The 14,507-nt window shown below is 44.2% G+C and overlaps 1 protein-coding gene across 7 annotated transcripts in view; it reads left to right on the top strand.

Moving 5' to 3' along the window:
* USP48 (ubiquitin specific peptidase 48) overlaps positions 1-14,261 on the top strand; it is a 92,988-nt gene extending 78,727 nt beyond the window's left edge. For all 7 annotated transcript variants that reach the window (XM_019799981.2, XM_019799980.2, XM_019799979.2 and 4 more), the window contains 5 exons: positions 3,636-3,791; positions 8,330-8,455; positions 9,908-9,956; positions 12,594-12,620; positions 13,705-14,261. In XM_019799981.2, coding sequence (XP_019655540.1) covers positions 3,636-3,791; positions 8,330-8,455; positions 9,908-9,956; positions 12,594-12,620; positions 13,705-13,727 — 381 coding nt within the window. In that variant the 3' untranslated portion in view covers positions 13,728-14,261. The remainder of the gene's footprint in view (positions 1-3,635; positions 3,792-8,329; positions 8,456-9,907; positions 9,957-12,593; positions 12,621-13,704) is intronic.
* The last annotated feature ends 246 nt before the right edge of the window (positions 14,262-14,507 follow it).

Raw genomic sequence — 14,507 nt, 5'->3', positions numbered from 1 at the left:
ACTTCTAACCGTGTTGGTCACGGCCCCATCGCCTCCGACCATCCATCTTGCAAGGCAGAGCTCCACAGACTAGTTTATGTGCTCGTTTGAGTTGCTACATTAAAATCAGTGGGTACTGGGCCGTGGACATACCCACCAGACTTAGGGCACTGTTCTCTTGCAGTGCTCGGCTGGCAGGACGATATTGTTTCAGTGATTAGGTCTTGAAAGTATGGTTTACTGATCAGTTGGAAATCTCCTCTTTTTTTCAAGTCAGTTGTCACTGACTCATTTTTTGTTCTTCTGGTAAATTTTGTAAAATTACTTCGTGAAGCTCGATATGTATCTTCATACTGTCCTTAGCGTCTGTTATTTCAAGCTTTGCTTTTCAGCCTGAGTTATTTAGAAAACTCTTTATATTTTCAAGTGATTTAGATTTTTGGGAAGCCGGTTTTTTTGAATGTCTAGTTTTGTTCATTGTGGTTATAACCACAGCAATTTTTAAAGAGTGGATGTGGAATTACTCTTCTCAGTTGTGGATGACAGCAGATTTCATATTTACAAATATGATAGAGAATGATGGGAAACATTGCCTTTTATGCTGTAATTTTTTTTACATATACATTATAATTTTCTCCTGTCTTCCCTCTCCTTGTTTGGATATTGTAATACTCTAGAATGTTTTAAATATTTTATCCCTCAAAAAAATCTCAAGTGTGACCTTCCTTTAGAAGAGGAGATGGTCCCAGAAGAATGTCATACCTTTCAGAACTTCAGGACCCTGACATTTTCTTTGTAACATGTTTTGGTATCTCAGTAGATGGACAGCATCTGCAATTGCTGGTTTAAATCCCTGTAACAGGAAATGATGCATCTCCGCTTGTCCTTAATGGGGAGGAACAAATCCCCTTTTTTCCTCTAAGCTAGATCAACCCGGTCCCTTTGACTTTGACCTTCTCTACAATTCAGGTTAATGATGCACCCAGTGTTGGATATCACTTAGGTAATTGAAAGCCGTCTAAAACCAGTGGGCTGTTTTTTGTCAGATAAGTTGGATTTAAATTCTGTTTTTTTGTTTTTTGGGTTTTTTAAAAATAATTCTGGGAAAAGCTTTTAGACCTATTTAAAATCAGAGCCATTACAAAAAATTTAATATCTTATTCAGTGTCTAGGGATTTGTTATTTGGTTGTGTTTTGTATGTCTGTAGTAAAATTTTATTTCGTTGTAGATGTTTTTATTCTTCCTAATTGTGGGACTTAGGTGCAGCTTGACCTTTCCTTTCAAACAGTGGAGATTGAGGAAAATGATTAACTTTATTTATTTATTTATTTATTTTTTTTTTTTTAAAGATTTTTTATTTATTTATTTGACACAGAGAGACAGCCAGAGAGAGCGGGAACACAAGCGGGGGGAGTGGGAGAGGAAGAAGCAGGCTCATAGTGGAGGAGCCTGATGTGGAGCTCGATCCCACAACGCCGGGATCACGCCCTGAGCCGAAGGCAGTCGCCTAACAACTGAGCCACCCAGGCGCCCCTAACTTTATTTATTTTTAACTCCCCTTTCCATGTAACTTTTTCTTTTTTCTTTTTTTTTTTTTAAGATTTTATTTATTCATTTGACAGAGATAGAGACAGCCAGCAAGAGAGGGAACACAAGCAGAGGGAGTGGGAGAGGAAGAAGCAGGCTCATAGCGGAGGAGCCTGATGTGGGGCTCAATCCCATAACATCGGGATCACGCCCTGAGCCGAAGGCAGACCCTTAACGACTGAGCCACCCAGGCGCCCCCCCATGTAATTTTTTTTTTTTTAAGATTTTATTTATTTATTCGACAGAGATAGAGACAGCCAGCGAGACAGGGAACACAAGCTGGGGGAGTGGGAGAGGAAGAAGCAGGCTCATAGCGGAAGAGCCTGACGTGGGGCTCGATTCCCATAACGCCGGGATCATGCCCTGAGCCGAAGGCAGACGCTTAACCGCTGTGCCACCCAGGCGCCCCCCATGTAACTTTTTCTTAACGACGGTTAGAACCACCTGTGTGTCTCCGTAGACTCAGGGCTAGAGCTGAACCTCGCTTTGCGTGGCGCCTAGCCAGCGGTTGTCAGCCTGAGCCAGAGCTCTTCTGTGCTTGCGTCCTGATCCTCTGCTTTGTAAACCTCTGGAGCTCTGTTCGTAATGAGTATGCGGCATCTGTGTCCATAATGACCCCTAAACCGCTCTGCTCATGCACCGCTAACGCTCAGTGACAACTGCAGAAACCAGAGCCGGGGCCTGGGGGTTACTTCATCCAGATGTAATTAACGCAGGGAAAAATTGTTTTAAGGAATCTTGTTTCTCTCACTCCTTGGCCTGGTTAACAGAAGACTCTTGACTGTTAACCTTCTTATGAGGCTTTTATGGGAGTGTCGTAGAAAGACATTTGGTCCTTATCTATAATTTTTTTCTGAAGACTGCTACATAATTGAATTCTGTACCTGTCTGTATTCCTGTACATTTTGCCAAACTATCTTTAGCTAGATGCTGTCCGTCATGACTTTCCACCTCTAAATACTTTTTTTTTTTTTTTTTAAGATTTTATTTATTTATTCGACAGAGATAGAGACAGCCAGCGAGAGAGGGAACACAAGCAGGGGGAGTGGGAGAGGAAGAAGCAGGCTCACAGCGGAGGAGCCTGATGTGGGACTCGATCCCGCAACGCCGGGATCACGCCCTGAGCCGAAGGCAGACGCTTAACCTCTGTGCCACCCAGGCGCCCCTCCACCTCTAAATACTTAAACCAACAAATAAATAAGACAGTGTCTTATTACCTGGACTCAAGTTTTTCCAGGTATCCCAGATATGTCTAAAATAATATTTTCCCCTCAACCTAGCATGCTGTCACGGTATACATTTATCGTATCTAGAACATTGGTCCCACCTCCTCACCCCTTTTCCTTTTGTCTTTGATATTGACTAGACACCAATTTGATTTCTTTTAGATTGTCCCACATCCTCGATTCAGCCGATTGCCTCCTTACATTGTTGATGTTCCTTCGTTTCTCTGTTCTCTATATTTCTGTCCTTTGGAAATTGGGTCTAAATGCTTGAGATTCAGGTTTAACATTTTTGCAAGAATATTTCACAGTTGAAATGATGTCATGATCCTGTCAAGAGGCACAGTGTGTCATCCTGTTTTTAGTTAAACCAAGTTTGATGTCTTTATTAATACTGTCTTTTGTTTTAAACTTCTCAGCTGTTTCCACTTAGCTTCCATGCAATTCTCAAAGGAAGAAAATGTATAATACAGACATTAGGATTCAGGTGGTTTATGAATTACATGTAGCAATCTTAAAGTTCTTTAGTTTATCACGTGTGTTTTTCTGATTTAAGGTCAAACATACCACTTTGCTTTTAAATGTCCTTTTAATAACAATTTTTTTTTAAATCCTGGAGCTTACATGCAGTGAGAGGTAGATCTCCCTTATCCCCCCCACCCCCCAGTTTTCTGTGGACCTGCTAAGAACGAATCTCCGGCGAGTTTCTACTGACTGTTGACACTGAATTTCAGATGGTCAAGGGACCAATAAGGAAACCAGTTTTGCCTCCTTGATGGACGTAAGTGCATGAGTCACAGAGTGGATAATTTCAGTGCCTTGTTTGTTTTGGATCTTTATTATAGAGCAATGGAGGAACAAAGCGGCAAAAGATAACCCATCAAAATTATATAGCCTATCAAAAGCAAGTCATTCGGCGCAGTATGCGACATAGGAAAGTTCGTGGTGAGAAAGCACTTCTTGTTTCTGCTAATCAAACATTAAAAGAATTGAAAATTCAGGTGAGGAAAACACAACTTTCATTTAAGTGTGCTCTGGACCTCAAGGACCTTGACGAGTTCCTGCTTCCCCCTGTCCATCTGCGTCTCTGTTTTCTTTCATCGCCGGCCATTTTAACCTCTTATCTGCTCATAGTATTAATCCATTGAGAGGGGATTCTTTTGATTTCACAGTAATGCCTAAATTGAAATAACTCTTTTTTAGAAAGACTTAAAGTTTTTAAAGTAGCCGAGAATCAGGGGCATCTGGCTGGCTCCGTCGGTAGAGCATGCGACTCCTGGTCTCAGGGTCATGAGTTCAAGCCCTTTGCTGAGCTTAGAGACCATGTAATTGAAAAATAGAAAGTTTTTTAAACCAGACAAAATAACCAAGAATCTTTCTGTGAAGGTGAAAGTGGTTTGGATCGTGAAAACGTGAGCAGGTTTTGAGTAGCTTTCCAGTGATGAGAAGCAGTGAAAGCCATCTCACTTGCTGCACACCGAGGTTGTTCCAGAATCATCGTTCCCTCGCTTTATCGTGCCCTATGTTTTCCTTTGACCACTTGATAGGTATTCGCGCCGATTACCAAGATGTGCTGTGAAACGTGAGGGGAATTAAAAGGCGGCTGCTTCATTGTTGATTCACTCCAATGAGTCAGGATTCTGGCACAATATTTTTGGTGTCAGATAAGTCTCCTTGCTAGAATTTTAAAGTTACCTTTACCACCTCTCTTTATGGAGCAGTGTTTTCCAAACTGGTTTTTGAAGATTCATTTTAGATCATTTTCTTCCCCATGCCTCCCCCCGCTCCCTCCAAACAAGCATTGGTTTGCACATCAGTTCAGTGAATGCAAAGTAGGCATTATGAAAATGCTTCGTGATTTTGTTATTTCTTGGTATCAGTACAAAAGTGGTATAAATGAGCATGGCAGTGGTGTGTCCTAAACCTAGGCAAGAGGGGCTGATAAGTTCAAGATGTCCGTGAAGAAAATCTGGCCCCTAATCTGTTTCAGGCACTGATACATATCCAAAAAGTTGACCAAATTTCCCTCTTTGCTACTTTCATGTGGCATAGTTTACTGGTTATGTATTTTTTCTTGCTGCTGATATTTATCATTGTAATTGAGGCAAAAGTACAGGCTTCCTTTGAGGGTGTTATATGTTCCAGATTGTCCTGGGAACAGTATTTCCCTTGGTTGAACCCGTGGCTCTGAAAATAAACGTGTTGGCATAATATCTTTACTCTGTTATTGTACCTTTTACATCTGAGAAAGCTTGTTTCTGTCACCGGCTTTTTGCCTGTCAGTGGTAAACCTCGAACATTTAAAACCTTTAAATTAACAGAAAGAGCCCCTGTGGATAAAGACATTCAAAAGGCCTGTGCTGCTTTCTGCTTTTATTATGGACTACGATTTTTGAAGAACAAATCAAAAGTCAGCAGAAATATCCTCTGTGTAGGAGCGTGTTACCTGCCCCGAGCTGCTGTCTGAAGCGAGCCACAGTTCAAATGAAACCCCCGATGTGCTCTTCCTGGACGGGTCCTTTGTAGCGTCCTTCCTCCCGCCCCCCACCTGGGCTTTGAGGCCACTGTGATCCAGAGTCAAAACAAAGGGCAGTGAGATGTAATTTTCGCTCGCTGCTCAGTGGTGGTGGCTTTGAATGCTTCCACTAGACGTGACCTTTTGCCTGGCAGCCTGGCCAGCATTGGGGTTTGTAGTGGGCATGCGTGTGACCCTCAGTTAGTGGTGGTGGGTGAGGTTTTTTTTAAGTATTACTGTCTTTTTAATGTGTGATGGAGCCTTTCCTCTAAGGAATATTATATTTCCAAGTTAATAGGAGGACAACCTTTGTAAAATTGTAAATGTTTTATTCTGGACAAGCCCATTTATAGTTGCTTAAAACCTTAAGTAGCTTGCTTTGCCTGATTATTAATTCATCCACCTCTGATACCATAAAGTAAATGGAAGTACAATTGATTCATCTCCTTTTGCAGAAGATATTCGGTGTTTAATTGTTATTATTTCATTTTCCCAAAGATAGGTTTTGAGCGGGCAATGTTGCCTGCCTTAGAGAGGAAGAAACGTTTTCATAGAGGTTAAATGGCTGGCAGGCTAAAGTCACTGCCCCTGGGTTTCCTTATTTTAGCCACCCCCACCCGACACCGTAGCAAGCAGTCCAGAGCCGCTCCCCATTAGGGAACAGGCTCTCGTTGTTCCTTGTGTGCTCCGCAGATCAGGGATGCTGCACCTGCTTGATGAAACAGGCCCATATAAGAGTAATTATACTCAGGCATTTTCATGGTTTGTGAATTACCGTACCAGAGGCCTCCGTGCCTTTGTCCCATTCCCTCGTTCTGAAAGAGCGTTTTCTCCTCACTAGTGATACTTGTTTATCTTCCATAGCAACCCCCCCCCCAAGACCTGTCTATGCCTCCAGCTGTCGAACCCTTTCCTCTGTCCTCCCCAGATCTGACGTGTACCTTCTGCCACCATCTAGGCTACACTGTTTTGTCCTCGCTCTCTGAACCCGTCCAGGGTGGGATTACTCACTGGCTTTTATATTTCCAGTATGGAGCAAAGCATCCGGCTCATGGTGGCTTTGTGATAAAAGCTTCATTAGTTGTTGAATGAAGTTAACTAAATGTCCTTGTCTGTGTCCTCAAAACCTAAGTACTAAGCATCAGCCCGTCAGGAAGGGTGCTCGTGGCTGGAGGTGTTTGCTTTGTCCAACCTCATGGCTTTGGGGATGTGAGCACGCGTTCCTACAGTCCTGAAGCTATGTCATTGCCCTCATTAAATTGGCCCTGGACACCTCCACTGGAACTCTGTCTTCCTCCCGGGTCCCCTTTGATACCCTGGGGCTGGTTACTTCCACCCGATGACTGTGCCTGGCTGGCTTGGGTAGAAGTGTCTTGGTGTGCTTCTTACCCACCAGAAATACATTCGTGGATGCCCAGGCAGATCATTGACGATACCAGTGCCCGTTAGCCACAGATCCAGCTCTGTTTTGTTTTGTTTAAGATTATTTACTTGACACAGCACGAAAGTACACAGAAGGAGGGGGAGCGGCCGGCAGGGGAGCTGAGCAAGGAGCCCGATGCAAGACCGATCCTAGGACCCTGGGATCATGACCTGAGCTGAAGGCGGATGCTTAACAAACTGAGCCCCCCAGGCGTCCCGATCCATCTCTGCTTGTTTCTTGGGAGCTGATGTCCTTTTGTGAAGGCCAGTTAAGATTCTGGCCTGACAGGGAGAGGGCCAGTGTTGTTATCCTGGTTCTCATTTTTCTGTGTGCCATTATTAAAATCACATTTTAATGTGATTAATGTGTAAAAAAAAATAAAATAAAATAAAATCACATTTCCGGTCATGATCTTCTCAGCTTGGAAGGCTCTTGGGCCCTGTGACAGCCACAGTTGCTCAGGACTGCTCTGTCTTTCCAGATTCAGAGTAGAGGGGCATAAAGGTAGAATAGTGCTCCCACAACATCATGGATATCGGTGTAATAAAACATACGTGTCCTAAAATACACGAAGCATTGAATAAGTTACGAAGCATTATAAAATGAATACTGTTTTTGAAGATTTATTTTAGAGCAGGGAGAGGGGCAGAGGGAGAGGGAGAGAATTTTAAGCAGACTCTTAGCACAGAGCCCAATACAGGGCTCAGTCTCACGACCCTGAGATCTCAGTGTGTGCCAAAACCACGAGTCACTCAACTGACTATGCCATCCAGGTGCCCCTAAAATGAATATTCTTGAACTCACCCTCCAAGTTACGAATTAGAATTTACCATTGAAGGTGCCTGTGTGGTCCCGTCCAAGGCCAACTCCTCCTTGCCTGCCCACTGGTAATTATTATCCAGAAATGATAAAAATAAGACATTTTTGTGATGTTGACAAAATGTTTATTATACATAACAGTGTTTCTGAATGTATTTAATTTTTTTTTCTGAATGTATTTAATTTTTAACAATTGTCTGGAATTAGGATGGGGTATATATGGTCCCTTCCCTAAGAAATTCATATTTTGATTCCTGGAGACAAGACTGTCTAAGAATATACAGCAGTCTCAAGAGCTGAATTATATAGTCTAGGCTTGCTAATGGCATTAAAACTGAAAGAAAATCCAAATAGCCTGCTGGTTAATTTAAAGATGATCTTATGAAAGAATTTGGACTTGACAAAAGAATGTGGGACCCGGACATGATGAGAGTGACCGTGATTTCCTTGCCCAGGCCTTAAAACCAGAGGAGCTGTCGGCATGGTCCACCTTCTCCTTCGATTTCCCCACACCCCCGCTCTGGGGGAGGTGGTGAGGTGCCAAACAAAAGTCTCTGTGGATCTAATTGTCCTCTACCAGACCTTCTAAGGATGTTCCCAGAGATGCTGGGATTTTAGTCTCAGTGGGAGTGTAGCCAGTGGGCTGACTGTGAAGAGTAGTATCTTTTGTAGTCTGAAGACTTGTTTTTTTTTTAAAAGAATCCATGTGTTCATTTATTCAAATAGGGTGTAAGTCTCAGTATTTTGCCTTATACAAGCTTTTTTTTTTTTTATTGGCACAGATCATGCATGCATTTTCAGTTGCTCCTTTTGACCAGAATCTGTCAATCGATGGAAAGATTTTAAGTGATGACTGTGCCACCCTCGGCACCCTTGGCGTCATTCCTGAATCTGTCATTTTGTTAAAGGTAGGTAACGGCTCCTTACCTGAGGAAATTATAGAAGGTTTTGATGTCCGGCACCTATGTGTAAACCACTGGCAGCGATGGTTAAGATTGCCTGTGTTCCTCGGCAGGGTGTGGTGATAAGCGACCGTGGTGAGTTCTTGCTGGCCTCTGGATCGCCCGGCGCTGGCTGAGCCACAAGAGACTGAGAGGAGGTCCAGACGTCGTTAGTTCTTGTGGGGTTTTCATAATTGTTGTTAAAAATAATAGATACAGATTTAGCCTCTGCCCAAACTTCTGGATCAGCAGAATTACTTAACCATACTTTTGTTAAAGCATCGTCTCTTTTCCTTCATCTTAGAAGAACCAGCCAGTCAAGCTGGGAAGCGAATATAAGACACGAGGTTTGGCCACGACAGTCAGAATACTTTTGGTTGTCTTAATGGGATTCTTGTCCAGGCCATGGAGATTGACTTCGGGTAGAGAAGATTTAGGAGAGGTGGAAAGTGTTTCAGGAAGGAGGGGTATCTGGGCCAGCCTCATTAGCTCAGTGCTTCCCTTTCCCTCTCCCTAAGGGCTGGGTTTCATTGCTTCCCTTTGCCTCTTCGGTTTCTCGGCTAGAAGTATCCCCACTATGCCAAACACCACTGCGTCACGCGATAGAAGATTTGTTAGGGTTTTGAACTGTGAAATATATGCGTTTCATACCCTGGAGCCTCGGTTCTGGGGAGATCCAGTTGGGCCCTGGAAACGAGAAGCCCATTATTCCCACTCCTCCACACGTCCGCGCAGCCTCCTCTTACCGCCCGCCCCCTCCCTCTGTTCACTTTTCACACAACTGTAGGTTCTGGGGAATTACTTTGAAAACCTAAAGTTGCCAAGTCCTTAAGGACTCTACGTCCAAAATTCTCAGAACGGCCCATGTTAATCAAAGGGCTTGCACTTAAGACGGGCAGCTAGAGTCCACACTGGTCATGGGGCAAAGAGGCCCGCGCAGCTCACCCTGCCACCAGCTCGCACTCCGTGCTGGCTTCCGTCCTGAGAAGGCAATGGGTGTTTTGTTCCTAGTGGCAAGAAGGGACACAGATGTCTTTTAAAGCTAACCTATTTTTAGGGGACCAGTCTGACTTGGTTTCAACTCACTCTGTCACTGTCACCGCTGGCTTCCTAGCTCATATAATTGAATCTGCATTTAGTAATCTAGAGGATCTAAACATTTCCACATCGAGAAGTGTTTTGAGGAGCAGGAAGAGTGCCACAGATAATGTACGGTTTTGGAGGTGACGGGTCTAGACCTACATCGTTGTTGGCCAGGGCATCCTCTGTGAGTCCTGGACATCTCTGGCTGTGCTCGAAGCCTGTTCTCTGCTACACAGTGCTGCATCCAGGCCCAACGCGTGTGAGGAGGGTCTGGCCTGCCCCTGCTCCAGGCTCCCGCTCCCCGAGGTTTTGAATTATCTTCCTTTGTCTTTCTAGGCTGATGAGCCAATTGCGGATTATGCCGCAATGGATGACGTCATGCAAGGTAAAGGCAAACTTGTTTGAGGAATTTGTTGCTTACCTTGTTAGAATGAGGGGCAGTTACACCTAGTGAAGCTTTTACTTTTAACTTTGAAAAGGTTCTAAGTGTTGATAGGGCGGGATCTAACAGCATGTGTCTTAGAAGCTCAGAGAAAGAGAAAGGTGCATACAAAAATTGGGGAAATGGAAAGCCAAAAAAAGAGTAGTAATTAGCTGACCTGAGGAAACCGGCATCTAGCTGAAGTCTGCAGATGGAAGAGGTCTGCAAGAAGCAGTTAACTCAGATCGCAGAGCCTGAGACCAGAAGCAGGGAGACCACTCACAGCCCCTCCAGTGACATCCTGTCACTGCTCCTTTCCCCACCTGCGCGTCATGTGGCCACCAACGGTGTGTGTCCCAGCGCTTTGAGCAACTTGAACCACAAAGGCAAGAACAAGGCTGTTAGTAGCACATAGGAAGGACAGCCCTGGCTTTTTGTTCAGATGATGGCAGCCACCTCTCCCTCCCACACAGGAAGGAGAAGATCCCACTTGGGGGATAGTGGCCAATTCAAGAATGTCACCTGCAGAAATCTATTTTTCTTAAGTGGTTCATCTTCGTGCCCTTCAGGGAAGCCCTCCCCCCAGCGCCCCCTGAACAGAGTCCTCACGCTTCAGTAGGCAGAAGGGGCAGCCAGGCCACCGGGCAGTGGAGGAATGAGAGCATGGAACTGAAAGGTGTCTGTCAGCAGACTAAAAAAAAAGGAACCCATAGAAGCAGTTGATGCAGGACACGTAAGAAAGCTTAAGAATTACTCATAATACAGAGAGACCACACAGCGAGGGGACTAGATAGAAGGAACATTCAGAGAACAGAAAGGGATTTACGAAATTAAAAAATGATTTCACCAGGGGCCCGATACCGTAAGTGAAAATCTGGGCATGGGAGGACCCTAAAAGCATCCAGAGATGCGAAGGAAAATGAGTCACGTTCCTAGGATGAAGAGTCAGAAAGGCAGGTGCATAGAGCTGTGCCCACAGGATCCTGAGGAAAATTGAATTCCAGTCAGAATTCTACAACGAGACACGTTATTCTGGCCTCACGTGTGATGGCTCTTGTGAGCACACGGGAGGCCTCAGAACACTTCCCTCCAGTGCACCGTTCCCAGGTACTGCGGGAGGCTGTGCCCCTCTTAAACAAGAGTGTAAGTCAGGGAAGATTTTAATGGTGGAACCAAAAAGTAGGGGTCCAACATAGGACAAATGCCCTAGACGGTGGTGAAGGCAAATCCCAGAAGAGGAGCTCTGTGGTGGGAGGGGTGAGCACCCCATTCCAGATCGCAGCCGGGGGCGCAGGCGGTGGCGGAGGATGTCCACGGGGCAACGTGGAAGTGATGGCTGCCTGGCTGGACGTTTACACGTCTTCAAAAGAGCTTCTGCTTGAAGCGGAGACAGTACAGAGAAAGTGGGAGTCGTAAATAACACAGCAGGTATCAGGACCAACAAAAGGTCCTACAGAACAGGAAATACAACCAAGTGCGCAAAGGGGTTCGACTGTGAGTGCTGTACGTGGAGTAAAAATAACGTGAATACCGGAGACCCATTGGCTTAGAAATGATCTCTGTCAGGAGGATAGATGAGTTGGGGGCAGGTGGCACGTAAGAGCTGGTGGAAGAACTGAGTGTTTATCTTTTGTTGAGGAAGTTAGTGGAGATCATCTAAAGTTAGGAAGTAACAATACGGTCGACCCTTGAGCAACATGGCTCTGAACTGTGCAGGTCCACTCATACATGGCTTTTGTTTGTTTTCAATAAGTGTATGTGCAGCACTGTGAATGTATTTTCTCTTAAAATTTTCTTAACATTTTTCTCAGGGCATCTTGATAGCTCAGTCAGTTAAGCGTCTCTTGACTTCAGCTCAGGTCATGATCTCAAGGTCCTGGGATCCAGCCCCATGTCGGGCTCTCTGCTCAGCGGGTGTCTGCTTCAGGATTCTCTCTCTCCCTCTGTCCCTCCCCCACTTGCTCTCTTAAAAAAAGAAAAATAACTTTTTTTTCTTTAGCTTACTGGATTGTAAGGATACGGTCTATAATACATACAACATACGAAGTATGTGTTGAATGACTGTTGGCGGTAAAGCTTCCAGTCAACTTTTGGGGGAGTCCAAAGCTATATGTAGATTTTTGACCATGCAGTGAGTCAAGTGCCTCCAACCCCGAGGTGTTCAAGGGTCAGCTGAATAAGCACATTATCTGGAAATAAAGTCCAGAAGAAAGGGCTACCAGAGTTCAAATGGTTCGTTCTGGAGTGTGGGAATGGGGGGGAGGCGGGGGAGACACAGCTCCAGGGGGCATCAGTCACATGGCTTTCTCCAGGCCTGCCTCCCCTGGTGTCCTGCAAAAGCTCTCTCCAGTTACAACCATTCTTCTACTGTGTTTGACTTTTCAAATGATGCACGTGTGTTGCTTTGGTGAAAATAAAAACAGAAAGATCATCATCTGTTTATTCTCACCCAAAACTTCAAAGGTAATCATTATGGGTGAGTAACATTACTTAGAAGTTATTTTAAACTTATTGTCTTTAGGCATCAAAGTGATATTACTGTTGTCTGTCCCAGCAATCTTTTCATTTTGGAATTATTTTTTTCTCTTTCTTTTTTTCTAGTGTGTATGCCGGAAGAAGGGTTTAAAGGTAAGTTACATTTGTCATGTTTTGTTCATGAATGCCAGAGTCCTACTGTAATTTTCTCTTAAAGCGAAGGCTATAATTTGATTTTAAAATTTAATTCAATCTGAGTCTCATGACTGAAATTAATTTTCGTTAAATGTATTTTTTATTCAAGCTTCTTCATTATCTTTTTCAGCACTCAGGCCTCAGAGAGGGCCTGTGTGTTCGAAATACAGCTGCCAGATGCCCATTTGCTTTCCCTTTCTCGTTTGAGGGGCAGGGTGGATGGGGAGGTTGGGGGATTAGCTAGCGGCATTTCGACCATTATATTGACCTGTTCCCAGTTCCTTCTGTCAGTCTCATCTTAGAGGAAAACAGTGTGTGTATCACTGGTAAGAATTCGAGGAAAGGAATTTGCTGAATTATAGCCGGTTCAGTGAAAAGGTTTCCTCTATCTATTGAGGATTCAAGCATTTCTTGGATTGTTACTCTGGACAGAGGCACGGTGGTGTGTAGTCACCTCACGGCCGCTGTAGTTACGTACGCCAGTGACATGGATTGATTTGTCAAATACAGACCTTTGATATTTACAGATTTAACCGTTGCCATCATGAATCTTTTTGGCCTACTCCAGAGGTCCGTGGCAGCTTGTGGTTTTGCCAAGGAATGAGTTTGAATCAGATACCGGGGGTTCTTTGCTAAAGCAAATGAGTGAGCAAAGCTACCGGCCTAAATAAAGCCTTCGTCTCAGTGCAGCTCTGTTGTCTGCACGTTTCCACTACAAAGAAACTCCTGATGTGGTCAAAACAAAACAAAACAAAAAAATTTCTTTATGACAAAATGGCCATCAAATGAAAGCATCAATAAAATCTGATTAACGTGTGTGAAGATAACCGCGTAGGAAACACGTAGCTTTCAGCAGAAATGTGATTTAGCTGAAAGCCTGGAGTCTGCTGATATTTTTTCCTACCCTTCAACGTCAAGGGGTGCTGTGCTCGTTTGTTAAACTTGGATATTCCCTGTTGATGATGCGTTCTTGGCAAGTGGAATACATGAACTCTTACTTTTCGGTTCACACCTGTGCCTCCACGTGTGTTTCTTTTCCCAGGTACTGGTCTACTTGGACATTAATCTTTTGAACACTTGCTGACTGCAAACAAAATGACCAGAAGGGAAGAGAGGAGTTTGGCATGTTAGGGCATTACCGAAAACGTGGATTTAAGAATTAAACCATTCTGTGACTCTTCCAAAAGGCAGAGAACTATTCTGAAGTGACTGTCCCAAATGCCTTATGTCAAATAAAGCAGATTGCACTGAAGGACATCAGACTTGAAGGAAATGTTTCAAATTTTATATTGAAGGGAGGGTGGTGGGGGGGCGGGGGCAAGTACAGATCGAAGCAGTTTAGTAGCAGTGACAATAAATCATGTTTACATACGAGATTTATAGTCACGGGAGGGAATAAAATTCTGTTCTATTTCCTTGCTCGAGTTTCATACCAGATGCATTGGTCCATAAAGGATTTGTATCACAGTAGATGGGACAACATTCTGCTCTGAACTAAAAAGTAATTCTTTAGAGACATAACCTGCTTACCAGTACCTGTCTTTGATTCATATTTTACTTTCAATAAAGCATGAAAGTGAAGAACTTGTTGTAATCGTGGAGAAGTGTCTTCAGATTAGCCTCCTCCCCGCGTCGGCTCCAGCGCACCCGCCCTACGCACGGCCCAGTGGTCTCTGTTTCAGTGTTGGGTCAAGGAGGGGGCAGCTGCATGTCTCCTGCAGGGAGCAAGGGTTGGTGTCTCAGTTTGGGCTTCAGGGCCTTGGCTTTCCTGCATTCAGAAAAGATGGCAAACTGTATATGTGTGATAGCACCTTCCTCCAGTTCTGCTCTTGGTTCAGAATTGGG

This window comes from Ailuropoda melanoleuca, chromosome 2 (genome assembly GCF_002007445.2).
Source record: "Ailuropoda melanoleuca isolate Jingjing chromosome 2, ASM200744v2, whole genome shotgun sequence".
Classification (NCBI taxonomy): domain Eukaryota; kingdom Metazoa; phylum Chordata; class Mammalia; order Carnivora; family Ursidae; genus Ailuropoda; species Ailuropoda melanoleuca.
The sequence above is the reverse complement of the archived record's forward strand: the minus strand, read 5'-3'. Positions and strand labels throughout refer to the sequence as shown.